At 41.8% G+C, this 27,138-nt stretch overlaps 2 protein-coding genes and 1 long non-coding RNA gene across 8 annotated transcripts in view; 1 reads left to right on the forward strand and 2 right to left on the reverse strand.

Annotated features, from left to right (window-relative positions):
- The window catches only part of ATP6V0A2 (ATPase H+ transporting V0 subunit a2), a 43,092-nt gene extending 42,758 nt beyond the window's left edge, over window positions 1–334 (reverse strand). Inside the window, exon 1 of the mRNA XM_077875305.1 lies at window positions 206–334. The gene's annotated coding sequence lies outside the window, so the exon portion shown is untranslated. The remainder of the gene's footprint in view (window positions 1–205) is intronic.
- Window positions 1–25,914, forward strand: LOC144299749 (uncharacterized). 5 transcript variants are annotated; one of them, XR_013366434.1, is made up of 5 exons: window positions 1–652; window positions 1,113–1,978; window positions 24,029–24,245; window positions 24,740–24,792; window positions 24,942–25,316. It is a non-coding gene; the product is annotated as an uncharacterized LOC144299749 (long non-coding RNA). The 5 variants fall into 5 exon arrangements; XR_013366432.1 differs by having other exon boundaries at window positions 1,446–1,978; XR_013366429.1 differs by lacking the exon at window positions 1–652 and having other exon boundaries at window positions 659–1,978; window positions 24,942–25,914.
- Window positions 1,868–27,138, reverse strand: TCTN2 (tectonic family member 2). Of its 2 annotated transcripts, none has more exons than XM_077875307.1 (18): window positions 26,934–27,138; window positions 26,682–26,789; window positions 26,152–26,228; window positions 25,051–25,243; window positions 21,979–22,079; window positions 18,682–18,878; window positions 18,099–18,225; window positions 17,168–17,309; window positions 15,852–15,917; window positions 14,530–14,664; window positions 14,201–14,278; window positions 10,615–10,695; window positions 9,674–9,785; window positions 6,644–6,750; window positions 3,643–3,796; window positions 2,833–2,958; window positions 2,641–2,729; window positions 1,868–2,411 (listed from the first exon to the last, which is right to left on the reverse strand). In XM_077875307.1, exons 1-18 carry the CDS (start codon window positions 27,013–27,015, stop codon window positions 2,308–2,310), a joined length of 2,079 nt encoding a protein of 692 aa, XP_077731433.1. In that variant the 5' UTR covers window positions 27,016–27,138; the 3' UTR covers window positions 1,868–2,307. The 2 variants fall into 2 exon arrangements, with proteins under 2 accessions (XP_077731433.1, XP_077731432.1); XM_077875306.1 differs by having other exon boundaries at window positions 26,140–26,228.

A 27,138-nucleotide genomic window follows, 5' to 3' on the forward strand; every position in this document is an offset into this window, starting at 1 on the left:
CGACCAATGGCCGCCCGGAGCTGCGGCCGGCGCCGGCGGGGCCAACCGGCAGGAACCCGGAGGCAGACGGCCGGCGGAGGCCCCCGGCGGAAAGCGGCCGCTCCCTCAGCTCTTTAGAGCTTTCGAAGATGAGCTTTATTGAGTTTGTGCCATCAAGTTCACCCGGTTAGGGTATTCGAGTCTGTGAATTTTTTAGTCAACTTACAGAGAGGTGCGCAGCCCTCGTCACGATCCGCTTTTAGAACCCGTCAGCCCGAAAAGGACCGCCCCTGCCGGCGCCGGCGACCGGAACAGCGCCCACTCGCAGGCCTGCCTGCTCCTCCGCAGATCCCCGCACGGCACCTACAGTCCTGACGAGACGGAGAGCTCACGTGGCCCACTCCAGATCCTCTGGCTTCTCCCACTGCTTCCCCAGCAAGATCCAAACTCGCTGCCGTAGCCAGCGGGAGCCCCAGGATCCGGCCCCCTTGGCCTCCGTCGCCTGCCGGGACTTGGTTGCTCCAGCCGCCCCCCCGCCCCCTCCTCCCGGCTTCTCTTCTCAGGTCGCTGCGCTTGAACCTCGAGTCCTGCCTCGGCCCGGAACTCCCGTCTAGACCTCCAAGCTCAGCCCAGATGCCCCTGACCCTGAAGCTGTCCCAGACCCCTGGCTCAGGTAATCTCCCACCCCAGCCCTGTTTTGTTTTCTTCTCCACACCTACCGCTGTCTGAAATTATCTTGTCTGTATTTATGGCAAGCCTTCCCCTCTGCTAGAATGTAAGCTCCACTAGACAAAGGACATTGACGTGGCATCTCCAGGGCTCAGCATGTAGTAGCCACTCAGTAAATATCTCTCAGATGCATATATGAATGTATAAACCTAGAAGGGTTAAAACCGGAGAGCAGATCCCTCAGATCCCATTCTTCTGCCAAGGTGAGCTTTCCCCCTTCAACTACAAAAGTCATCCTAACACAGTCCACAAAATCAGGCTCAGTTACCTGTCATTTGAAAATTTTAAGTGAATTTTCCAGTAATATTAACTGCCACAGAAAAACTTTCTGAATCACTACAATTAATTGGTCAGCAGGTATTTCCTTTTCCTTGACAAAAGACAATTATTTTACTCCTTCCTAGAGGGTGTAATCACTTGGACCACAGAGATCCAAATCAAAGAAAAAGAGAAGCAGAAGGGGAAGAATCTAGTATTTCTCAATGCGGTGCATGTAGTGGTACTCAAGGAAAAAACTATGTCATTAGTTACATGTTTAATATGAATCAGTAAAAAATAGAACTAGGCTTACAGATTTACCCTAGAAAATACAACAACACATTTGATCTGTCTGGGAAGTCAGGAGGGACCATGAGGAATTCCATCAGAGTGTGAAGACAGTCACTTTTCAAAATTAGGCTTACTGACAGTGTAAAAAGTTCATCTGAAACATGACTAAATTTGTCTGGTCCACAAAGAAAACGCAGAGGTTTACCATGTGGCCATGATCGGGTTTGTGGTTGAAGACATCCATTTATCCCTACCCACCCCTGCATCATGCTATCTGTCCTCTAGTAAGGAGCCACAGGAGGAATTTCTCTCAAGCCTCAACTAGGAAAAACTCCTTCATTGAAAACCAGTTTATTTTAAATCCATGGACCTATGATTCCTGTATGTAATCACACTTGGGTTTTTTTGTAAACTGAAAACTAAATTAGGAGTCTACCCTAGCTATATGCAAGGTCTTTGGTATGTGCTTCTTTTCTCTCCTGGTTTTGTTTTACTCTCCTCCCAATATTACTTCCCCTCCCTCGGCCTCCACATCTTTCCTCATCCATTTATTTTGTGTGTGTGTGTGTATATATATATACACAAAATAATACATACATTTTATAGCATATACATTTTGAAGGCTTTATGAATTTTTAATTCTTTCTTTGGAATAGGGGAAATTAACCAACGAGTTCAACAAAAATATATAAAAATTTGAAGAAAATACTAACTTTCTAAGGTAAGAATAACATGTGGACCAAAACTCCTGTGACTTCAGTTACTTGTGATACAGTAAAGCTTCTAATAACATTTATTTACACAGTTGACCCTCTTGTGCATTTTGCTCAGTCTGGTCCAGCAATGAGAATGTCTCTTCTGCATTGCCCTGCACATCTGAATAGTTACATATGTGAATTAAAGTCACAGTGCACTTGATAAAAAAAAAAAAAAGAATTCTACAAAAATAAAGCACTGCATTTATTATAACTTTATAGAGAGGCACACAGGAGTAGGACAAATCACTGAAGTGAAAATCTGTGGTGTCTGTAAGAAGCCAGGTAATAAATTTCAAGCTCTACATGTTCTGGTCCAGGGATTACTGAGGAATGCAGCTAGTATGAAGAAGGATACCAGTAGTAAGCCCTTGGCCACACACTGAGAATAAGGCTCCCCTGCAAGAAAATGAAGCAAAAATTCTTATTTCTTAACTTTTTGGGCAATTATTTAGGTAGAAATAAACCAAACCATAATAGTGATAATTTCTAAGTGACAACCTTATCAGTAAATCATTGAAAACCCTTTCTATGTGTTTTAAGTTTCTGTGACATGTATGTATTTTTAAAAAATATTTTAGTTGGCAAAACATAATGATAACCCTTCCAGAAATCAGCTTTACCCTACCTTGATAATACCGGGTCAGTGGATATAGAAGTTGCGGCCAACACACCTCATTTCTGTTGCAGTCATACTCTGTAAAATTGATCTGGAATCTATGAAACATTTTAGAAGATTATAGTCAGAACAAAACACGTTTTCCGAGTACATATTTTTCTGTTTCCTAAAAACATCAATTAAGGTTGTCAACTGGATTACCTTGACAGTGGGCGGGGTACCTGTGCAGGTATCTTAATAAACTGGACAGAAGCACTGACAGGGAGAAGGTCAGCCTTATCCTCACAGGTGAGCCCGCAGTGGAACTGCCAATTCACTGAGGAAAACCTGGGAGGACAGATCACATAGCTAACACATCCAGCCTTCATTTCTAGTCTGGTAAGGGCATCAGGTGTAATTGCCCAAAACAGTATAAACTGGGGTTCTCGTAAAGAAGGTTCAAATTCTACTAGTGCTTTTGCCCCCATTGACAATGTAAACTTCCCACTGTGTGCACAAGGAGAGAGAGTAGCATGGTGAACCTCACAGGCCAATCACCCCACTACAACAGTAAACAGTAGTATAAGAACAACAAGAGCTAGCCATGCACACCATGTACACACACACATCATCACTCTCAGAAGAGTCCTATCTGCTGTGTTTGCCGGTTAACATCTGCCGTTTCTGCCTACCTAGACTGCCATCCCCTTTCTTCCTCCCCTTCGGGAAGTCCCCTCCCCACAATATTCCCTGCTCAGCATCCATGGAGCATTATATTCCTGGATTTCATCTTTGCACCCCCTGAAGACTGTGCAGAATCCCTTACACATGGCTTCATAGATACCTGTGGGAACAAGTCACCATTATATCCACACAGATGATAACACAGTTCATTTATACGTACAGTCATGTGGCTGATAATTAGAGTTTGTAAATATACAATCAGATTGTAAATTTGCATCTCCTTATTCTTTGGAGTACCTACAAGTTTGCTGACTCTCTAATCTACACTTATCCAAGATGCATTCCTACCTTGTCTGTACGCCAAGTATCTCCTGCTGAGTAATGCCTTCTACCGCACCAGCATCTGAGATGAGGATGCGGATGTGCAGTTGGGTGGGAATGTCCATGCAGCTGCCGTTCGCACCAGCAGACGGATCTACTACTGTATCAGGGGCATCCACACCTACAGAAATGTCAAGTGCATTTTGGAAAGAATAATAACAGTTTACCTACAGTGCCATGATATGGGGGGAAAGTGGGAAATGTTATTAGGATAGGAATCACAGGAACACGTCTTTCAACCCTAATAGGCTCTCGGTGTTGTCACTCCAAAACTATGTTACCACCCCTCATGTTCAGAATGTTTCCTTGTATGGTAAGTCAGTCACTGGAATTTTAAAATCCCTGACCCACATCATGAAACCATAAATCCTAATTCAGTTCCCAAGTTCCAAGCTCACTCGAGGGTTTTAGCAGAAATACTACACAGTTGCAGTAAAACGCCACGAGACTGAGTCCATGCGGTCACTGTTCTAGTACAAGCCTTAAGACATTTAAGGGCCCCGCTAACAACTTCAGTGAGTACGGATTAAATAGTGAAGAAGAATTTTCCTATTGTGTTGCCATAGGGTAACCCAATGGAAGATAATGAAAGTGAGTAAGAAATTAATTTTCATTCATCTTGAAAACTGGCTCTTCAAGGGAAAAACAGTGATGCCAACTACAGGAGGTAGGGGCAAGTTGTAAGGGGCTGCTGGAGGGACTTGGAAGTCGGTGACAGTTTCTTTGTGACTCCCAACTTCCTGTTCCTCAATGCACGTGTTCAACATCTCTTCTATTTATCAACCAGGATCAGGGTTGATTTTGGCTTAGACACGACATAGAAGACAACTGCGTCCACTTTGAAGGCATTGAGGTGTCAAATGTCATCACCTCAGCCTTCTTACCTAACCACCTTGGGTTCTCCATCTTCAAACCCCCCATTCTTTCTACTTAGGTACTTTACTGACTCCTTCCCTCCATCCCTTGGGCATTCCACAGCCATCCAGCTGGTCTGTGTGGCAAAGCCCAGGGACTGACAGGCCCCAACCTCTGGATTCTGTTTCCAAATGAAGATCTAACTCTGGGCCTAGTGACTTGAGCATGGGGCACAGGAGGATCAGTAAATCACAGCCTGAGAACCCCATGGCCTCCAGGACTCATCTCAAAGTCAGAGAGTGATATGGGGCACTTCTGGCCCACAGATATATTACATGATCCCTCACCCCCTAAAGAGGGCAGGGGACCAGGGTGTCATAATGATCCAAACCAAATCACAAGGGGTGAGGAGAGCACAGGTACGTGTCTGGATGGTCCTCTGTTTGAACTCCAGGCTGCGGAGTGGAAGTGACCTAAGGTGGTATGGAAAGCAGGATCCAAAAAGCCGCATACCACCAGCTGGGCAGAGTTGAGGGGCACAGCAGTATCCTCAGTGACAGGAAGGGACTAGGAAAGCAGATACTGCAGAACCAATTCACTCTTTCTGGCCCCACAAGGCAATGAAGCAGTTTTTCTTCCGTTAGCACATTTACACAATCAAGATTCCCCTGGTTTGCCAGCTGGGAAGACAGCAAAGAGACTGGAATGCTGGGTTTGGCTCCAGCTCTACCATGACAAACCATGCCCTGGAGCTTCTGCACTGACAAGCTGAGTGAGCTGGAGCTCAATGGCCAGACAGATGTTTTAGATCGGAAGGTGAACTCGAGCCTGCTGTGGCAAGGCACGGCCACTGCCTACGCCACACACACTCTACCTCCTTGCACTCTATCCCCTGCCAGCTCAAAGCTGCAAATGCCTCAGCCCAAAGGCACAGGACTCCAGTCTTTCAATCTGGCCTAGGTGGTGCTTGCTGTCCTTAACAGCAAGCTCTGCTACACCTTAACTTCTTTCTATTTTAACAGCTGTGCTGAGAGACAATTCACACACCATACAATTCACCCAGTTAAAGTGTATAATTCAACAGTTTTCAGTATATTCACAGAGTTGCACAGCCATCACCAAATTCCATTCTTATTGCCTCATAAAAAAACCCTCTACTCATTAGCAGTCACTCCTCACTTGCTCCCAAGTGCACCAGCCACTGGAGACCACCAATCTGCTTTCCATCTCTACAGGTCGGCCTGTTCTGGGCATTTTGTATCCATGGCAATGTGTCGTTAGTGATCATTTCTGTAGCTTCTTTCACTCACCATCATGTTTTCAATCACCTTATTTTCTTTTGTTTAAGATTTTATGTACTTATTTGAGAGAGAGAGAGAGAGAGAGAGAGCACAGAGGGAGAATGAGAAGGAGAAGCAAACTCCCCACTGAACGGAGAACCTGGCACGGGGCTCAATCTCAGGATGCTGAGATCAGATGCTTAACTAACTGAGCCACCCAGGTGCCCCTAAACACCTTTAAAAAAAAAAAAGATTCTATTTATTTATTCATGAGAGACACAGGGAGCGAGGCAGAAACACAGGCAGAGGGAGAAGCAGACTCCATGTAGGGAGCCCAATGCAGGACTGGATCTTGGGACTCCAGGATCACACCCCGGGCCGAAGGCAGGCGCTAAACTGCTGAACCACCCAGGCGTCCCAATCACCTTATTTTATATTAACAACACTGCTTTTATAAATTACAAACTCCGGTCTCAATTGCTCATATTCCTAGCAATCAAAATCAGCAATGCAAACTGAAATGCACTGAAAATCTTCAATCTTCATTTAGACTTTTACAAAGACTGTTAGCTCATAAAACAACCGGGTAATTTGAACTTCATGTGGATTTCCTCTCAAAAAACAAAAAAGGAAAAAAAATACAGAAAAAAAAAAGCATAATGAATAAGAGGTAAAAGATGAGAAGAGCCTACTGCCTGGACGGTTAACCTCTAAACAAATGTCAGTTGAGCCACAGTGAAGGAAAAAGACCCATTGCATGGGCTCCCACATATAGCCAGCACCATATACTCTCAGCAACAAGTTAGCTGCACTTCTCTACAGCTTTGACTTACGTATTATTTCAAGCCAGCCGTCACTAGGATCATTGTAATCAGAGTTGCCTCTCATTGCAACATGAGTTGCTTGTATTAATGAATCAAGTAGTTCAACAGCATTCTCCCTATAAGAGAGTAAGACATTTCTCAGCATGTGACCAGCAGGTCTTATCCTGAAGTCCTTGCCAGGGAGTATTCAGGTTATGCTTGCGTGTCCAAATAAAAACTGCCAGAGAAAGTGGCATTAAAAGCTGGTGGGGCATCTGCATTCTCTTCGATGGCCTTTCCAGGATGAACCTAAGCCACTAGGGGAAGACCTATGGAACCAATCTTTTAGGACTTTAAATGTTAGTAACCTATAGTGGTATCATATAGTTCACAGACTCCATTGAGTTTTTTAAAACTTGGGAGGTAGATAAATCACATACCAAGTTACTAGGATAACTTTATGGGCCAGAGTTATCCAAGAGCAAAAGAACCTAACTATTCAGCTAGAATTTTGAGCCATTAAGATTAAGTGAAGATTAAGAATTGGAACTTAGCAGCCACCTAGGTGGCTCAGTCAGTTGAGCATGAGGCTCTTGATTTTTGGCTCAGGTCATGATCTCAGGATCATGGGATCAAGCCCTACAGCTGGGTGTGAAGCCTCCTGGGGATTCTCTCTCTCCTTCTCCCACCTTCTCTCCCACTCTTAAAAAAAGAATTGGTATTTACCATCCCTCCTTTCCAATAATGTCATTGGCAGGTACAAACCTTATAAACTGCAGGGGAGACTCTGTGGACTCCAGCATTATTCCCCATGATCAGGAGCCTTGCTGGTAACTTACACCTGCAGTCTACTTCCCTGCTTACTACCTCCCCCATCTTTTCCCAAAGGACTACACTACTCAGGATATGTTATAGATGAAATGGGTGTAAGAATGTATATACTTAAAAACCACAAGATACCACTTCAGGCCTACTGGGATGACTCCTATCAAAAACAACAGAAAGAAAAAAAAAAAAAAAAAACACAACAGAAAGCAATAAGGGTTGGGGAGGATGTGGACAAAGTGGAACCCTCTCACGCTCCTGATAGGAATATAAAATGGTGCAGCCAATGAAAACAATGTGGTGATTCCTTGAAAAATTAAATACCTAATTACTATATGACCCAGCAATTCCACTGTTGGGTGTATGCCCCAAATAACTAAAAGCAGGGACTCAAACAGAAAGTGGTATGGGAACATTCACAGCAGCACTATTCAACAGCCAAAGGTGGCAACAGCTCAAATGTTCACTAACGGATGAGTGGATAAACAAAGTGTAGTACAGTCGCACTACAGAGCAGGATTCAGCCATAAAAGGGAGCAAAGCACGGACACCTGCGACAACACAGATGAGCCTCAAAAACATGAAGTGAAGTGGAAGCAGCCAAACACAGAAAGTCACCTATCCTATGATTCCGTGTACATGAAATGCCAGAACAGGTAAATCCCTAGAGACAGAGCACAGACTGCTGGTTGCCAGGGGCTGGGGGAGGGGAGGGGGGAATAGTTAATGGGTACAGGCTTTCTTCTGCAGAGATGAGAATGTTTTGGAACTAAATAGGGGTGGTGGTTGTACAACATTATGAATGCACTAAATGCCACTGAACTGTTTAACTTTATTGTTTTTTTTATATAAAATCTTTTTTTTTGTAATTTTTATTTATTTATGATAGTCACAGAAAGAGAGAGGCAGAGGGAGAAGTAGGCTCCATGCACCGGAAGTCCGACGTGGGATTCAATCCTGGGTCTCCAGGATCGCGCCCTGGGCCAAAGGCAGGCACTAAACTGCTACACCACCCAGGGATCCCTGTTTGTTTGTTTTTTTTAAGATTTTATTTATTTGAAAGAGAGAAAGCACTCACAAGCAGGGGCAGAGGGAGAGAGAGAAGCAGACTCCTCACTGAGCAGGGAGTCCAACATGGGGGCTCAATCCCAGGACTCTGAGATCATGACCTGAGCTGACTGACTGAGCCACCCAGGTCCCCCATGAACTATTTACTTTAAAATTATTAATTATGTCATATGAATTTCAGCTCAATTTTTAAAACAAATGCATATGCATATCCATAAAAACTTTCCAAATGCCATCCAAACAATTAAGTGCAAAATTCTTTATACACTATATAACAAGGCTTATGTATTCTTTACATATTAATCATACCAATTATATCTGCCTCATGACTTTTTCATTTTTCTAGGAGTATTGGGTTCCAACAATGAATAGACTTCAGCTGAACAACCGCATAAATATGGATGGAAGGGCTTTAGTCCCAAGAAAGAATTCTATTTTCCCTTATACCGATGTTTGAATCAATTCTTTTTTTTTTTTTTTTTTTAAATAGGGTCCACACTCAGCATAGAGCCCCACACTGGACTTAAACTCACAACCCTGAGATCAAAACCTGAGCTCAGGGATCCCTGGGTGGCTCAGCGGTTTGGCGCCTGCCTTTGGCCCAGGGCGCGATCCTGGAGTCCCGGGATCAAGTCCCACGTCAGGTTCCCGGCATGGAGCCTGCTTCTCTCTCCTCCTGTGTCTCTGCCTCTTTCTCGCTCTCTGTCTATCACAAATAAAAATAAATAAATAAATCTTTAAAAAAACAAAAAACAAAAAAACAAAACCTGGGCTGAGATCAAGATTCAGACACTCAACCAACAGAACAATCTAGGCGCCCTTGAATCAGTTCTAAAGAAACTGTCCTTTGGGGACCTGTGTGGCTCAATGGTTTGGCACCTGTCTTGGGCTCAGGGAGTGATCCCAGGGTCCTGGGATCCCACATTGGGCTCCCCGCAGGGAGCCTGCCTCTGCTCCTGCCTACGTCTCTGCCTTTCTCTGTGTGTCTCTCATGAATAAATAAAGAAGAAAGAAAGAAACTGTCCTTCCTGTCCACTACCACTTTTACACAAGATTTTTATTCAGACTATAGTTTTTCACATTCATGTTGTCTTTAGTATTCATGCGGTGAATTCATTTTAAGCAAACCACTCAGAATGCAGGGAGATTCACCAAAGCAATGCTCACCTGAGTCGAGTACAGTTTTCATGGATCCCAACTTCTAAAAGACATCCAGATAGTGCATTTTCTCCAAATAAAATGGGTTTGAAAGTTGCTGATGTACACAAACCCCTTCCGGCTAGAAAATGAAAAGATTATCCTCTTACTATTTTTGGTAAATTAAAGTTAAGGATTACTTCAAAGTTTTTCTTGGAAAACAGAAAACAATCAGCAGAAATAAAGTTCCCAGTTTTCTAGAGAACTGAGGTCATTGTTACTCTAATCCTTTCAAAGCTGAACAAAGGTGCCTCTCTGTATCAGAATACCTGGACCAGGATCAATGGTTTATTCTGAGCAAGAAAGTTAATGCCTGTGGCAGATGCAGGTAATCACCACCAGTGCAAAGATTTTCCATAGTCTGGAACAATTGGTCATATCTCCAATTAGTGCCATCTTGGGCTACAGGCAACAATGACAAGAGACTCTCCACCCAACTATATATATATTTATAAATTTATATATATATATAAATTTGAAAGAGAGAGTGAGCATGAGCGGGAGGAGGGGCAGAGGGGGAGAGAATCTCCAGCAGACTTCCTGCTCGCAGAGCAGAACTCAGGGCTTGATCTCACAACCTTAAGATCATGACCCTGAGATCATGACCTGAGCCAAAATCAATAAGTCAGATGCTCAACCGACTAAGCCACCCAAGTGCCCCAGCCAACTCCATATTTAAATCTCTCTTACAAATAACCAGCACTTCAGGAGCAAACAATGTCAAATTTAAAAACAAACCTGAAAAAAAAGCTGTAGAAGCATGATCTCCTCCACCCTCCCTGCCACCCCCACTCCAGCTAAATAAACCAACTGGAATTTAAAGTGATTAACTACTTGATTAGATTCAAAATAAGGCCATATTTTCAATTCTAGCTTATCAAAGAGCAAATCATATTACCAAACCAGATTACCTGATTGCCAAAGGTATAAAGTTGTCACATTATTCATCTTGTTGGTATTTAGAGCTCGAACAGGCTTGCCAAGTTGGTATCCTAGACAAAGGCAATGAGAAGTAGCTAAAGTTAACCTAACACAGCAGATAGTATAAGAGAGGAATACACAACGAAAGGAAACACACAGGAAAAGCGAAGTCAGAATACACTTGAGAGAAGATACCATCTTCATTCATTTTCTTTTGTTTTTTTTAACAAAGATATTTGTGTGACTTTTTAAGAAATATTTAAAAAATAAAATCTGAAAAGGAAGGAGCAGGCAGGAGTCAGTCCTAGGCCGCTCACACCAGGGAATCAGCTGCAGAGCAGGCCAGGGTACCCCCCTGAGTGATCACTACTACTGGACACAGGCGCTTTGAAAGGAGACTTAGACCAAAGCAACCTTTCGGTGGTTCACTGGCAAATCAGTTCCACTCCTGGTGTGATTCAGGTCCTATTCCCATTGTCTCCTATTTACCTGCCTTACTGCTTCCACCTTTTTGTTATGAAAATGTTCACATGTACACTAAAGTTGAAAGGAATACCACCCACAATCAACAACCATGAATATCTAGCCATATTTGTCTTCTCTATATTACAGAAGCATCTATATACATATTTATTTTTAGCAAGACCTTTTAAAAATAAGTTGTAGACTTAACACTTCACCTCTAAAAGCTCCTGAAATTAAGCAACACATAGTCTCCTGAAATTAAGGCTATTCTTCTAAATAACCATCATACCAGTATTTCTCCTGAGAAAATTAATAATTCCTTATAATCAAATCATATCTAGCTCATACTTTTATTTCCTCATGTCCCCAAAACCTGTTTTAGAGCTATTTCTACAAACCAAGATGCAATCAGGGTTCATGCATGGTGTTCATGTTCCCCACGTTACCTCTCAGCATTCCTGGACAAGCGGCCTCCCCCACAGGCTGCTCCTCTGCCCCTGCCCACCTCCGCCTGGGACTCATTCCTACCTCCTTGGCCGCCCCCGGGTTATTCCTGTTCCCAGCCCACACTATCTACTTCCCGAGGTACAATCTCCTCCACACAGCCCAAAATAGAAACTTGCCGAGGGCAGAACTCTGCTTTTTCTCCAGCACTTCTGAGATCAGAACCAGCAGTACTAGATACTTAACACAGGTCCTTAAGAATGGGAAGCTTAGGTGGATGGTCAACATTCCACTTCTCTGAAGTTCTAGAGTATCCATCCTTTGCCCAGCACTCATTATCTTGTATTGTTCTATGTTGCTTCTATGACCTGATGCTGTCTTTCCAATTAAGAGAGTTAATTCCTTGAGAATAAGCCCCACATTGTATACTCCTAAAACCCTTCCTGCCTCAGAAGGTGCTAGAGAATGAATAGCTGTATATACACACAAACTATTTCACAAGCTCATCAGTTCTGGCTTGTAATCAACTTATTCTTTTTTGACAAGGGCATCAACATTTTTCACATATTCTGATGGTGTTTCTCAGAAATCCTGTGAAATTAAATCATGAAATGAAAACTCTTACATCCCAGAAGACTGCTTTGAAATCCAACAATAAAACCCAAAACTCCACATTAACAAATACACTAAAATCTTATTTAAAAGTTATATATATATATATATAATGGATCATGCATTATTATATCAATTTATACAAAGACTGAAAAATCATGCAAACAAAAAATTTAAAGTTATTCCTTTGTGGTTACTTACTGCCTGATTAAGAATAGTAAAAAGGAAGGGACGAGGGAAGCCTGGGTGGCTCAGCGGTTGAGCGTCTGCCTTTGGCCCAGAGGGTGATCCTGGGGTCCTGGGATCAAGTCCCATATCAGGCTCCCTGCATGGAACCTGCCTTTCCCTATGCCTAAGTCTCTGACTCTCTCTCTGTGTCTCTCATTAATAAATAAAGTGTTTGAAAAAAAATGATTAAAAAAAAAAAAACAGGAAGGGACAAGTTTGTAACAAACAATGATACTTTATCCAACATATATTTACTGAACACCTACTATGGTCTAAGTCAGTGCTGCCCAACAGGAATATAACCCAAACCACATATGCGATTTTAAAATATGACACATTTTTAGAATTTTTTAGTCATTAAAAAAATGTTTCTATTAGCCCCATTAAAAAAGAGAAAAAGGGGATCCCTGGGTGGCGCAGAGGTTTGGCGCCTGCCTTTGGCCCAGGGCGCGATCCTGGAGACCCGGGATCGAATCCCACGTCGGGCTCCCGGTGCATGGAGCCTGCTTCTCCCTCTGCCTATGTCTCTGCCTCTCTCTCTCTCTCTCTCTGTGACTATCATAAATAAATAAAAATTAAAAAAAAAAAAAAATTTAAAAAAGAGAAAAAGGGGATCCCTGGGTGGCGCAGCGGTTTAGCGCCTGCCTTTGGCCCAGGGCGCGATCCTGGAGACCCGGGATCGAATCCCACATCAGGCTCCCGGTGCATGGAGCCTGCTTCTCCCTCTGCCTATGTCTCTGCCTCTCTCTCTCTCTGTGACTATCATAAATAAACAAAAATTTAAAAAAATAAAATAAAATAAAAAATAAAAAATAAATAAAAATAAATAAAAAAAGAAAAAGTAGATGAAGTTAATTTGAATAATATATTTTATTCAACTCAATATATCTAAGTATCATTTCCATATATGCCACTGGTCACATTGCATGGTTAGCAGCTGGCATGTTGGATATGAAGTTCTCCCTACTGTTTTAGGTGCTGAGGAGGCAACAGTGAATTAAAGGAGCAAACAAACATACAACAAATCCGGTGATGCTATATTTGTACATAATTACAAAAAGTGCAGCATGACTGTTCACAGTCCCAGTGAAGTCTTTCCATGGATCCCAGGTTAGGAATTCATCTTCCATAGCTTCTTATTCCTTAAAAAAGCTAATTTTACCAACACTTCAAAAGAATTTTTTTTTTTTCCCCAAAAGACTAGTACCTAATGAGAAAGAATGTTTTGCATTTACAACAACTTGTAACTATCTAGGACACTTCATGTAAAACAACAACACAAAGGGATGCCTGGGTGGCTCAGGGGTTGAGTGTCTGCCTTCGGCTCAGGGCGTGATCCCAGAATCCCAGGATCGAGTCCCACACTGGGCTTCCTGCATGGAGCCTGCTTCTCCCTCTGCCTGTGTCTCTGCCTCTCTCTCTGGTTCTCTCTTGAATAAATAAATAAAATCCTAAAAATAAAAAAATAAAATAAAATAACCCATGGGATGCCTGGGTGGCTCAGCAGTTGAGTGTCTGCCTTTGACTCAGGGCATGATCCTGGAGTCCCGGGATTGAGTCCCACATCTGGCTTCCTGCATGGAGCCTGCTTCTACCTCTGCCTATGTTTCTGCCTGTCTTTATGTCTCTCACGAATAAATAAGTAACATCTTAAAAAAAAAAAAAAAGTTGTTGTCAGAAAAAGAATACAGTGTCACAAAAAACAAAGAGAAAGGATAGAGTCACAAACTAAAATTGTAGAGAGTTACTTAACAATCATCATAGTAGTACAAGAGTATTGAATCGAAATATGTTTGTAGGATCAGCAGTTGACATATACTGTCTTACCTGGATTTCCAGAAAATTCCTCTTCATTATCACTATTATAGCTTAAAAATTTTACTGTAAATCTCTGTGTCATGATCCCTAGAAATAAAACAAAATAAAAATATAATGTGCACCATTTCACTAGGAAGAGAAATTATCCCCCACAGTGTTATTTTCTTTACCATATAATTACATTTTGACATGCAAAAGAAAAAAAGTGTTCTCTTAAATCACAAATACAAATAAGAAACAAGTCTGACTTAGTTTTACATGTAATAATTATGAGAAACTTAAAGAAAGAATAAAATGTTTTAAACTGAATACATTCCCACTGCCCTCAACAAAGTTACCTTTTTGGTGGGCATTAATTTCTGCCCTAATAATTTTGACATTTATTTCGCTGATTGTATTATTATTCCATCTGAAAATATAATGTTCTTCCACGTTCACGTTTCTGGAGGTTGATTCATTGCTGAAAAGTATTTCTACAAATAAAAAATGCTTTCATAAATTAATGACCCTCTTTGGGTTCAAGTCTATTACTGGCCCCATCAAATCAGCATTGGCCACCTCCTCTACAACATCACAATATCCTGGGAGGTCTGCCCTTCCTTTCTATTTCTGTAACCCCAGAATGCGGCTCATAGCTCAATACAGAGCACACACTCAAAAGAATGTCAAAAATGAAAGACTACAGAATGTCAGGCCCTTAAGAGCAGAGGTCTGCTATGTAGCTCACTACTATATTGTAGGTACTTTTTTTTTTATTGTAGATACTTTGCTAAGGTTTGATAAATGAATAAATTTGAGAATTATGACACATTGTAAAGAAACACAAATATCTTTCATTAACAACAAAAATCTTGGTAATATTAGTCAAACTCTGAATAACTTGTTTAGCTGCATCAGAATGCAAAGTTTAGGGTGCCTGGGTAGCTCAGTTGGTTGAGCATCTGCTTTCAGCTCATGATTCCAGGGTCCTGGGATCAAGTCCCACATTGGGCATCCCACTCAGTGGAGAGTCTGCCTCTCTCTCTCTCTCCCCCCTGCTTGTGCTCTCTCAATCTCTCTCAAGTAAATAAATAAAATCTTTAAAAAAAAAAAAAAAACTGCAAAGTTTAGTTATTAAAAAAAAGGGGGGGGGGATGCTGGGTGGCCCAGTGGTTTGGAGCCGCCTTCAGTCCAGGGCGTGATCCTAGAGACCCGGGATTGAGTCCCACGTCGGGCTCCCTGCGTAGAGCCTGCTTCTCCCTCTGCCTGTGTCTCTGCCTCTCTGCCTCTCTGCCTCTCTCTCTGGCTCTCATGAATAAATAATAAATAAAATTTTAAATAAATAAACAAGAAAAAGAAGAAAAGAGAGCAAGAAGCATAAATGTTGGCTCCCTGAAAAATATTTCAGAAAATGTTCACAGGCCCTGAAAACTAGCAGAGACCCTGGAGTCCACATTAACTCACAGCTGTGAGGAGCTGGCTCCAGGGCACAGATATTGCTCTGAAACAAGGCAAAATGGAACACGGAAGAAATAAAATGTGTATTAGACAAAATTCTAACTGTTGTGAACCTCTGTAAATTCCTAATAAAAATGTATTTTCCCTCTAGGACTACATATTACTTATAAGAAATGAACTACATATTTCTTTAGAAGTAATATAAAAGCATGAATTCAAATACCTGTACTGGTGATGAATTTGTCTGGGTCGGCTGCTTCCTCATAGATTACTTTTGGTTGAACGATGCCTAAAAAGATAAAGAGGTTAGCCTCCAGAAGACAACATGGCCCAACACGATCATTTTTACTTATTCAAGTGAAAGCTTACCAGGAAAATACAGTAATTGTGTCTGACCTATGTGCCAGCTACAAAACTCTCTCGCTCCCAAAATGCCAATCATGGGAATCCCACTGTTCTTGGCATCCGGTAATGACTGAGGAAGAGATTCCAAAGTCAGTGACAGTGACCCGGAGAGCTACTCTCCTACAGGAACAAATATGCAGTCCACTGCCAGCGGGAACGGAAGATGGTGTGCTTGCTTTAGGAACGGTCTGGAGTTTCCTCACCACATGACTTGGCAATCCCACTACTGGGGATACAACCAAGAGAGATGCAAATGGGTGCCCACACAGACACTTGTACATGGGCATTCATAGCAGTACAACCACAACTACCAAAAGCAGGAAACAACCCAAATGCCCAACAAAGGATGAACAGATGACGTATGTGGCCCATATATTCACAGGATGGAGCAGGACTTAGCCATAAAAAGGAATGGAGTTCTGATCCATGCCACAGTAAGAATGAGCCTTGCAAACATGATGCTAAGTGAAAAAAGCCAAACACAAAAGACCACATATTATAGGATTCCTTTTATATGGAAAGTCCAGAACAAGCCAATCCATAGAGACAGAAAAGGGATGAGTGGTCACTAGGGGTTAGGGTACAGGGTCTCCTTTAGGGGGAGGAAAATGTTTTGGAACTAAACAGAGGTGGTAGTTGCACAGCACTGTGAAGGTACTAAATGCCACTATCTATACACTTTAACATGGTTAATTTTATGTTATATGAAGCTTATCTCCATTTTTAAAGAACTAATATGCAATGTGTTGCCCTAAGGAACTGGACTTTTTCTGAAGAAAACATTTTCCTCAATTGACAGCTGAAATATTTAAAGTTGATCCAGCAGAAGTGATTCATATCCTCATGAGATCAGTTTATGTAGACAGACACTCGGGTCTGTGTTCCTTTTCCTTTTTTTTTTTTTTTGTTTTTGTTTTTTGTAAAGCATTATTCATTATTCATTTGAGAGAGAAAGAGAACACTCAAGGAGAGGGGCAGAGGCAGAGGCAGAGAAGCAGACTTCCTGCTGAGCAGGGAACCTGATGCAGGGATCTATCACGGGACCGTGAGATCACGACATGAGCCAAAATCAAGACTCAGTCACTTAACCAAATGAGGCGCCCTGTGTTCTTTTCTCAAACCAATGTAACATACCTCCTACGGCACCATTCTTGATCTTCACATTGATAATATCATCTTGCTCTTGGTATACTTCCAAATTAGTAGCACACAGAACATCAAAATTCTGAAGGAATGCCACTGGCGCATCCTGCATGCACTGCCCAGCCAGGGACACCTGGGTGAGGGGAAATCCCAACAGGGCTATGACCTCTCTTCAAAGCATAAAATATAGGTCAGTGTCTTATACAGGCATTCTTTCTGCAGTCTTCTCCTATTGCTGGGTTAGTTTCAACAATAATGAGTTCACTGACTAGATGGCTAACAAATAAAATATTTAGTTAATTTGCTAATCAAACTCTGGAAGCTACTGGTTGAGGAGCAGAAATATTTAACAGAAACAAAGAAAACACCCTGCTCCATTTACTTTGCAGAAACATGATTATATTCAACTGAATCTTTCTCTCCCTTGGGACAACCAGATTTTTGTTAAAACCATTAAAATGGATTCCCTGAACAGTGAAGAGAGATGGTTTAGACTCTTATGTTTTCTTCCCACAAATATTTTTTCCTCATGATTTTGGACTTAAAAAAAAGATTTCATATAAAATTCTATAGCCTTGAGATATTTTTCAAAGTTGTGGAATATTAAATTATATACTTCTAGCTTACTAAAAATTGGCTGTTAAAACTAACAGAAGTTCAGAATGATAGTTATTTCCATGGAAATTTATAGAATGTCTTTTAGTTGGTAAGTTCACTCTGAGATGTAGCAGAGATGGTGGCTAATCTAAGATGGACTGTTAAAAATAAAATCCACAGATCATAAAGAGTTAAGTCCCTGGAAAGTCCACAGGAGAAAAATAAGTAACTTAGGGTAACATTTTTAAGAGCAGTATAAGTTAAATTAACAACAGGATGGGAAAAAATTTTAAAGACTCTAGCACATTAAAATGGAAATTATTACCTGTGGAATGGTCAAATATGCCTTGTCTAGAGTCATGACTGGATCTCCTTGTTTGTAACCGAAGTCTGAAAAGTCTCTGTAATCAGTATGCAGATGTACTTCAAAGGCAATATGCTGCCTAGAGGAACTGGAAATCAATGAGAAGGATTATCACTAATATTTGCAGCTAGGAAAAATTCTTCTTTTAATTTTTGTTTTACTTTTTTTAATTACAAAAATAACATGTGGGCTAAAAGCCACAGAATTGTACACTTGAAAGTGGCTGGTGGCAAATTTTGTTACATGAATTCTACTTCAACAATAATAATAATAAAGTGGTAAAATTTCAACATTATGGAAAGGTACAAGAAAGGGAATCAAGACCCCCGGGAGACCACCACTCCTTTCTCAAACCCAGATAATCACTATTAGCTGTTGGCGGTATCAACCAATTTATTTTCAGTGAGGCCCAGTTCTTTCAAATACTTAATACAAAATAAACCTGCTAATGGAACTCTAGAACTGAATGGCGAATCGAGGAAGTCAGGGCTATATGGGCCCAGGAGAGGTCATGAGCACCCAAGGGCTGCACCCCAACACGCACACAGAGCCGTCATAGAAGTAGCCCAGGAAGGGTGAGTTGGCCAGCGAGGACTGAACACACAGGAACGGGAACCAGCCCGGGGTCCGGTAGGGCTCCTGCACAGAGCACAGCTGGTCAAACTGAGGATTGACGTCACCTCCAAAGACGCCGGTGAAACAGGCCTCTCTGAACAGCTCTGTTAGATCTGATGAGCATTCCTTAGGAGGAAATGTAGAGCAGCAGTGAGTAGACAGAAGCTTCTGCAGTGCCCGTTGTCAGCTCTTGGCAGAGCAGTACACCACTGAAGAAGCACAGAACAAATCTCCATCCAGCGTACTGGTGCTTTGTGCTCACGGAAAGTAAAATCCTGCTATAATCTATTTTTAAAAGATATTTATTTGAGAGAGAGAAACAGAGATAGTGAGAGAGAGCATGAGCAGGCAGAGGAGAAACAGGCTCCCCACTGAGCAAGGAGCAGAAGGTGAGGCCCGATCCCAGGATCCTGGGATCATGACCTGAGCCCAAGGCAGAAGCTTAACCAACTAAGCCACCCAGGCGTCCCTCCTGCTGGAATTTCTTCGTCAATTCCCTATGAGCCTCCAAGTCAGGAATTTCAAACCTTCCAGGGAACCACATCCTTACTCGGAACATAGTATGTGTCCACCAAAAAAAAAAAAAAAAGAAGATGACAAGAGAATATGGAATAGACTCCAAATGGGGAATAAAACAGAGTAAACTTCTCTTTTTGATTGTCATCACCATCCAAATCCCTAGAATCCTAAAGAAACTTTATGTTGGGGCAAATAGTCCATACTCTATAAAATCCTTAATTAAGGCCCTCGCCATATCAGAACACAACCCAATCAATGTGATCAAGAAGTGACTTTATTCCTATATTCTGTTATTCATCCATATTCTTCCTTGTTTCATACAGGATTGAGAGTTAAAAGTTAATTATGTCCTGAATCCCTTGTTTACTGACAATAGAAAAGTAAATTTTAAATAAGAACAATTCAATTAAAAAATTGATCATGTTTAAAGCAGTAAGTAGCAATCACCCGAAGACATCACTGATCCAGAAGATTAAGCAATGCCAGTGGTTGGTGCTGTCTACATCGATACCAAATAGGACAAACATGTAAGAAGTTAGAAATAGGACACAGTACTGCAGTCTGGAAGAAAGAGGAAGAGAACACCATTTTAACAGTTCTATTAATACTGACTTATGATGTTCCTTATTTTTAAATTAAATATAATTGTTATTATAAGTACAATTCTTAGTATGAGAATTACAATATAAATGAAGGCCCTAAACTTTGCTTTTCTGCTTTTTCCTTTTCTGTTTTGTAGAACCAACCACAACATAATTGCACTCAACCATAAATGGGGGTGACTAGGGCCCCAGCAAACATGCCTCTTTTGCATCTCTTAAACCTCAAAGAAGGATTAGAAAGATGTGTTTGGATTGGGCAATGGTTTCCTAGATATGACACTAAAAGCACAAGCAACAAAAGAAAAAATGGATCAATCAGACTTCAGCAAATTAAGAAACTCTTGGGCTTCAAATGACACCAACAAGAAAGTGGGCAACCTACCCAACAGGGGACGTTTGTTGCAAATCACATACCTGATTTGGGACTAATAACCAGAAGGTATAATGAACTCTTACAGTTTAACAACAAAAAGGCAACCCAATTTAAAAATGGGCAAAGAATCTACAATAGACATTTCTTCAAAGATATAGGAATGGCCAGGAAGCACATGAGAAGATGATCAACATCATCTTGCTACTACAGAAATGCAAATCAGGGGCGCCTGGGTGCCTCAATTGGTGAAGTGGCTGCCTTAGGCTCAAGTCATGGTCTCAGGGTCCTGGGATCGAGTTCCGCATCAGGCTCCCTGCTCAGTGGGGAATCTGCTTCTCCCTCTCCCTCTGCTGCTCCCCATAACATTGCGTCAGCTAAGAAACACTGTGCTCCTTTCTGTCAAATAAATACATAAAATCAAAAGAAAGGGAAGAAAGGGAAGAAAAGAAAGAAAAGAAAGAAAAAGAAAGAAGAAAGAAAGAAAGAAAGAAAGAAAGAAAGAAAGAAAGAAAGAAAGAAAGAAAGAAAAAGAAAAGAAAGAAAAGAAAAGAAAAGAAAAAAGAAAAGAAAAGAAAAAAGAAAAGAAGAAAAGAAAAGAAAAGAAAAGAAAAGAAAAGAAAAGAAAAGAAAGAAAAGAAAAGAAAGAAAAGAAAGAGAAAAAGGCAAATCAAAATCATAATGAAATACCACTTCACACCCTCTAGGATGGCTGTAATCAAAAAGATTATTATAACAAATGAAGGTGAGGACATGGGAAAAAAATTGCAACCTCATTCTGCTGATGAGAACGTAAAATGGAGGAACCACTTTGGAAAACAGTCCCTCAAAAGGTGAAACATACAGTTGCCATAGAGCAGAGCAATCCCACTCCTAGGTACTATACCCAAGAGAAATGGAAACACATGTCCAAATAAAAATTTGCATACAAATGTTTACAGAAGCTTTATTCATAACAGCCAAAAAGCAAAAGCAATCCAAATGTCCATCATCTGAAACACGGATTGGCAATGTATGGGATAGACCAATGCAAGGGTCTGACCATCAGTATAATCAAACCCATGGGACAGAAGCAAGGCATTTGAGAGTAGGGTTGCAATGGGGTGTGACTTGGCCATAAGGAACACACCACTGACACCTGCCACAACGTGGAACCCTTTAAAACAGATGCCTAGTAAAAGAAGCCAGACACAGAATGCTACCAGCTGTAGGAATCCATTTACATGCAATGTCCAGAACAGGCAAATCCATAAGCCAGAGAACAGATGAAGAGTGGCCCGGGGATGAGCACTGGGAACAGAAGTTGCAGAAGGACACAAAAGTGTTCTTTTTGGGATGATGGAAATGTTCTCAAATTAGGTCATGAGGAGGGTTGTACACCTACCTCTACACATTCACCAAAAAAAATAAAAATAAAAATAAAATCACTGAACCAGTATCTTTTCCTTCCTTTTGATCTTTCCATAAAGGCTTCTCAATAAGATAGTAAATAAATACCACCCTCTCGGTATAATCATCTCAATTGTGACTTTATCCAAAGAGATACATTTTTTGCTTCCAAAACTAGACTGATGGGACTAGGTAAGAAAACTCATTTTGAAAACAATCTGCAGCACAAAACACAATCTGAGTTTTCACAGCCCATCCATCAAAAAGCTGGGGGTGGGGAACTGCTGGTATTGTCCACATGCTCTCGGGTATCAGAACTTTTGTATCAGTCATTGGCAGGGCATACCTGGTCACAGCAGCAGCGAACGTCACAGGCATTGGCTGTCAGATTACAAGGGCAGGGACCAAGGGGCTGATACACCTGGCTGGGAATAACAGTCACATTCTCTGAAAAGTACAACAGAAACACTGCATCAGCTATGAAACACTGACGAAGCACTGCCACATTTTTTTGACACTCAAAAGAAAGCTGAACCATTGTTTTACTAATCACCAGGACCAAATATTACACAGTAAGGAATCCCTGAGCTATGTGTAAACCCTATCTGAGGCCTGTTATCTGCTACTCCAACAAAGACCCAAATATAGGAAAATAGGCTAGTTACAATAAATGGAAAGTCATGGTCGATCTTAAGTGACTAAAATTTACAAGTTGGGATAAATATAACGCAGATTTTATTTTTCAACATGCTGAAGAATCACTTTTCATAACACGGACTGACATTAAGCATTGAGTCCTTCAAATTCATTACCTTTTCCAGCAGATAAAACCAAAGCCACGGTGACATTTCAGACAGCTTATCTGGGCCTATTTGGCCACAAGATTATATCTAATCATGCTACCTGCTCAGCCTCATGTCCCATTGCACCACAAACCCAACTCTTCACATCCTTTTTCTGGTTTAAGTGTGAAAGTGTAGGGGAAATTAATAATTTTTACATGGATTGGAAAAGGAATATGTTATATTGAATTTCAACCTCCTAACTCAGAATTCAGAGAGTAATCTTTCCAGTTTCTCTGCAATAATTTATCAGGTAAAATTTTAAGTCTGCTGAATTTTGTGTTTTGTTTTTTTTAAAGTAGGCTCCACACCCAGCATGGAGCCCAATGCAGAGCTTAAATTTACGACTGTGAGATCAAGACCTGAGCCAAGATCAAGGGTCAGATGCTTAACCAACTGAGCCACCCAAGTGCCCCCTGAATCTCACTTTTGCCCCAAGATTTGGTACATGTTGAAAAACTATGTAGCAATTATTTCTTCAGATTCTATGTAACAGTTAACTTCAAGGTGACAGTTGAAGCATCTAAAGATCAGCTAAGGGATCCCTGGGTGGCGCAGCGGTTTAGCGCCTGCCTTTGGCCCAGGGTGCGATCCTAGAGACCCGGGATCGAATCCCACGTCGGGCTCCCAGTGCATGGAGCCTGCTTCTCCCTCTGCCTATGTCTCTGCTTCTCTCTCTCTCTCTCTCTGTGATGACTATCATAAATAAAAATAAAAAAAAAAAAAAGATCAGCTAATTACATAGTCTATGCTATATAATGGTAGAACCCCAGTAAGTCAATGCGTCAGGAATGAGAAGGTCTGAGTAACAGACTATGTTACTCAGGCCAGGCAAGGGTCTGACCATCAGTATAATCAAACCCATGGGACAGAAACAAGGCATTTTAGAGTAGGGTTTTACTATATGATATATAGATAGATGCCTTTATATCTATCTATATGTCTCCTATGCCATTTGCTAGCTTACTATTACTAGGCATACCACATACCTCCTATCTGTCCTTCCATCATTTTTCTTGTTCTGAGCTCTGTGTGACTGGGTGCAAAATGTTTCATACCTTCATGGGGTCAGAGCAGACATCTCATAATTACTAATATACAAAGACTCTAATTTTCCTAAGTTTGGCTATTTGTACAAAGACATTCTGATATTACCTAAATATAGTTAAGCATATTTTTTAAAAGAAAAAAGGCCACTACTTTGAATGGTATAGCTAATAGTTTTAAGCTATTAGCTTAAACCTCCCATAGTTTTAAGCACCCACAGAATATTATTGTTTTGTTTTGAATTTTAGATATTAGAAAATGTTTTTCTTCTAAAAACAAAACTTTAAACCTTTAATTAGGTCACAGATTCACATGTCCAAAAAAGAGGATCTAAAAAAGGTACACAATGAAGTCCTCACAGCCAGCCCCTTCCTGTTCCCACATTCCTCTCCAAAACAGTCCCACATGGTTAGCTTCTCAGATAGCCTTCCAGAACTTCTTTATGCAAATATAAATATATATTCTTACTCCATGCTATATGTACCCATCTGTATCTGCTTTCCACAGTTGGAGATTTATCTTGGAGATCTTTCCATGCTGGCACAATGAGGGCAGAGTAGCCGGCTGAATGGCACTGTCTTAACTTACCTAATCCTCCTCCACTTCCAAAATCACAAGGAGGACCACAGTGAGGTGATGGAAGTACCAGTGTGAGAGTCTCAAAGTGACAGACCTTTGCTATTAAGGAGGAACACATCTCCCTTCATTCCGGATGATCATAAAGGCAAGAAATTCTAGAGGTGGTTGCAGGACATAGGGAACATGGCGATGAGACCATTGGCACATCTACATTCTCTTGTTCTCAGGACACTGCCATGTTAATGTCCAAAAACATGTGATATCTGCTACAGTGCTAGTTATACATCATAAGCTAGAAGTGCCTTAAATGCCATCAGTAAGAGACTAGTCAAACAATGGTATCGCCGCACAAGGGAATACTATGCAGCTCTTAAAAAAAAATAGGTGAACCTACATTTATATGGAATTTATTTTTAAAAGGTATAGAATAGAATAGTAAATTGCATGTTATTAGTGCATGTGTGTGTACTGTTTTTAAACAAGAGAATATCACACACCTCCATAAGCGGAAATTAAGAGGCTGCCTCTGAAAAGGCAACTTTGACTGAAAATTTATTGTGGGTTTTCTGTTTGTTTTGTAAACTTCATTAATCTTTCCCTCATTTCTTTTTTGTTGTTGTTGTTGTTTTTGGTTTTAAGATGGAGTCACAAGAATCAATACACAGAAACAAACTTCTCTTTCTCCCTTGAAGGTAATCTACAAGGATATGAACAATAGCACAAAATAAAATAGGTCTTAATTAAGTAAAATAGTACAAATTATAAATTTCTAAAATAATAAAATTAAGCAAAAAGGAAGTATGTTTAGAAAGGTAAAATTGGTTTTTTTTGTTTTTTTTAGAAAGGTAAAATTGATTCAAGAGCAGAGTGCACAGATTGCGTGTCATATGCTTATAATCTGACAGATAATGTCTGGCATGAATGTTTTGATTGTCAAAGACTTTACTAACCTGATGCATTATGGGCCAAAGAAGAGTTGGCATAAATTTCCACTCGAATGAGCAGATGTGCTAAGCAGGATGAATTGCGAGATGCTGAAACCAGAAGAGTCTGGACAATACACGGGGACTCTGAGAAGGAATCTGTCTCAGAGAAACACCTTTGCAGACCCCTCTTCATTCTCACTGTCACATCCAACGCATTCTGAAAGGAAAACGTGCTGTCCCTTTTAAAGTGACTCAACAATAAATAAATAAATAAATAAATAAATAAATAAATAAATAAATAAAGTGACTCAACATAGCACGAATAATTCTAAGAACACATAATGGAAAACACAATAAAATTACATATCAGCTTCAGTTCACTTGAAAAAGGAGAACTATATACAAAGATCACATCATTTGATCCTACCCTGTAAACCTGGGCAGTATGCAAGCCCTGATTCCTAATCCTCGGTTTAACAGAAAAGCAAGCAACTTTTGGAGAGTTAGAGAAGCCTAAACATAGGTCTGTCAGGTAAATTAACTCAGTATGCCCAGCACCTTTTAGCGACTTTATCATCCTACCAGCATATCAGCAGATGAAAAGCACACACAAGTCAATGAAAACAGTCCCTAGTTCCTGCAGTATAAGCAAAGTCTGCCTTTCTCAGCCTTTATCTCCAAATTTGATGTCTTGCACATACTAGGCACTCAATAAAACATTTATTAAATGGAAGATATTTAACTCCTCTGGGCTTGAGTATTCTTACATGTAAGATCAGAGCTGGGTGAGGCCAGTGGCTATGAAGATTTTTGAGTCATGGATCCATTTGATAATCTGATGTGAGCTGGCAACCCTCTCCTCAGAAAAATGCAGGCACACAAATAACATTACAGACAATTTCAGAGGGTTCACAAACTTCTTGAAATTTGTCCAAGGATCCCTGAATCTAGGGTGAGCCCCACTGAGTTGGGTGGGTGTCCACTGGAACGGATAACCTACAGTTTCATGGTAGTTCCAAGCAGAGGGAAAACTATGTATCTTAACCAACCAAGAAAGCCCTGCAGAAACACTAACTGCAGGTGTCCATGAGTGCTAACCGAGGACATTTTTACCTCTGACCTTACCACACTAGGGGTCACAGTCAAGCTCCATTCTCCTGCCTCATTAGTCAGCACTCCACAAGCAGGAACCGGTAATAACCCTATAGGAGAGAAGATTAGGATGCAAGGCGGGATTGCCCAGCAGCTAAGGGGGTGCATGCTGGACTCAGGCTCTCTAGGAGGGAATGAGGATTGGGCCGTTCATAAGTTGTGCGACTTTGGACAAGTGACAACCTCTCTGAACTGCAGTGTCTTCATTTGTTAAAGGACATGAAAGGATATTACTGTTCTTACTAGGAAAATACGGTTGCACGTAAAGCACAGGGGACAGACAGCTCAGTGGATGCTAGCCATGGCGGCCCCAAGCTCGCTTTCACCGAACCCTGCGGTCGGCCAGCGGTGGTCCGCAGCGGCCCCCCATCCCTGCTCCCACGCCGACTCTGCAGTGGCCGGCGGCCGGCGCCGCGAGGATGCCACCTCCCAGGATGCCACGTGGCCAGGCTCCGTGGGCCGCCCAGCCCCACCCTCCCCACAGGAAGGGCCGGACTCTTTACCCTCCTTGTCTTGCAGCAGGGCCAGGGACACGGTCACATCCTCCGTGCGTCCGACCAGGGACGCGCTGGCCGCGGGGCCGGTCATGCGCATGAAAGCTGGGATGAAGACTAGGCGGGAAAGAAGGGGAAGGGTGGATTTACTAGCTGCAAGGACTCCGGGAGGGGTCCCAAGTCTGGCCCCTTAAACGCCCCGTTCCCAACCCCGCCCCCGCCCCCGCCCCGGCCTGCAGGCCCCGGCCCTGCGGTACACACCCAGGTCCCCCCCCAGCGGCCTCGGGACGCCCTGCAGAAGGAGAAGCCCCAGGAGCAGGGGGGCCGGCGGCGGCAAGCCCATGCCTGAGGCCTGGGGGCTCGCTTCACGGAACCGCGCCGACCTCGGAAGCCGGGGAGCTCTGCAGCCGGGGCCCGCGCCGCCCCGCCGCCGCCATCTTGCGAAGCCAGCCGGAGCTATGGCAAC

Source organism: Canis aureus, chromosome 27, assembly GCF_053574225.1.
Source record: "Canis aureus isolate CA01 chromosome 27, VMU_Caureus_v.1.0, whole genome shotgun sequence".
In the NCBI taxonomy this organism is placed as follows: domain Eukaryota; kingdom Metazoa; phylum Chordata; class Mammalia; order Carnivora; family Canidae; genus Canis; species Canis aureus.

Bases quoted from the DNA above. Each gene is read 5' to 3' on its own strand.
- TCTN2 (XM_077875306.1), bottom strand. From the start codon at position 27,015: ATGGGCTTGCCGCCGCCGGCCCCCCTGCTCCTGGGGCTTCTCCTTCTG. The intron at 25,244-26,139 runs GTAAAAATGTCC...TTTTCCTTTCAG, and splicing joins CTAGTGTGGTAAGGTCAGAG to AATGCGTTGGATGTGACAGT. The intron at 6,751-9,673 runs GTGAGCATTGCT...ACTCTCTTATAG, and splicing joins GAAAACTGTACTCGACTCAG to GGAGAATGCTGTTGAACTAC.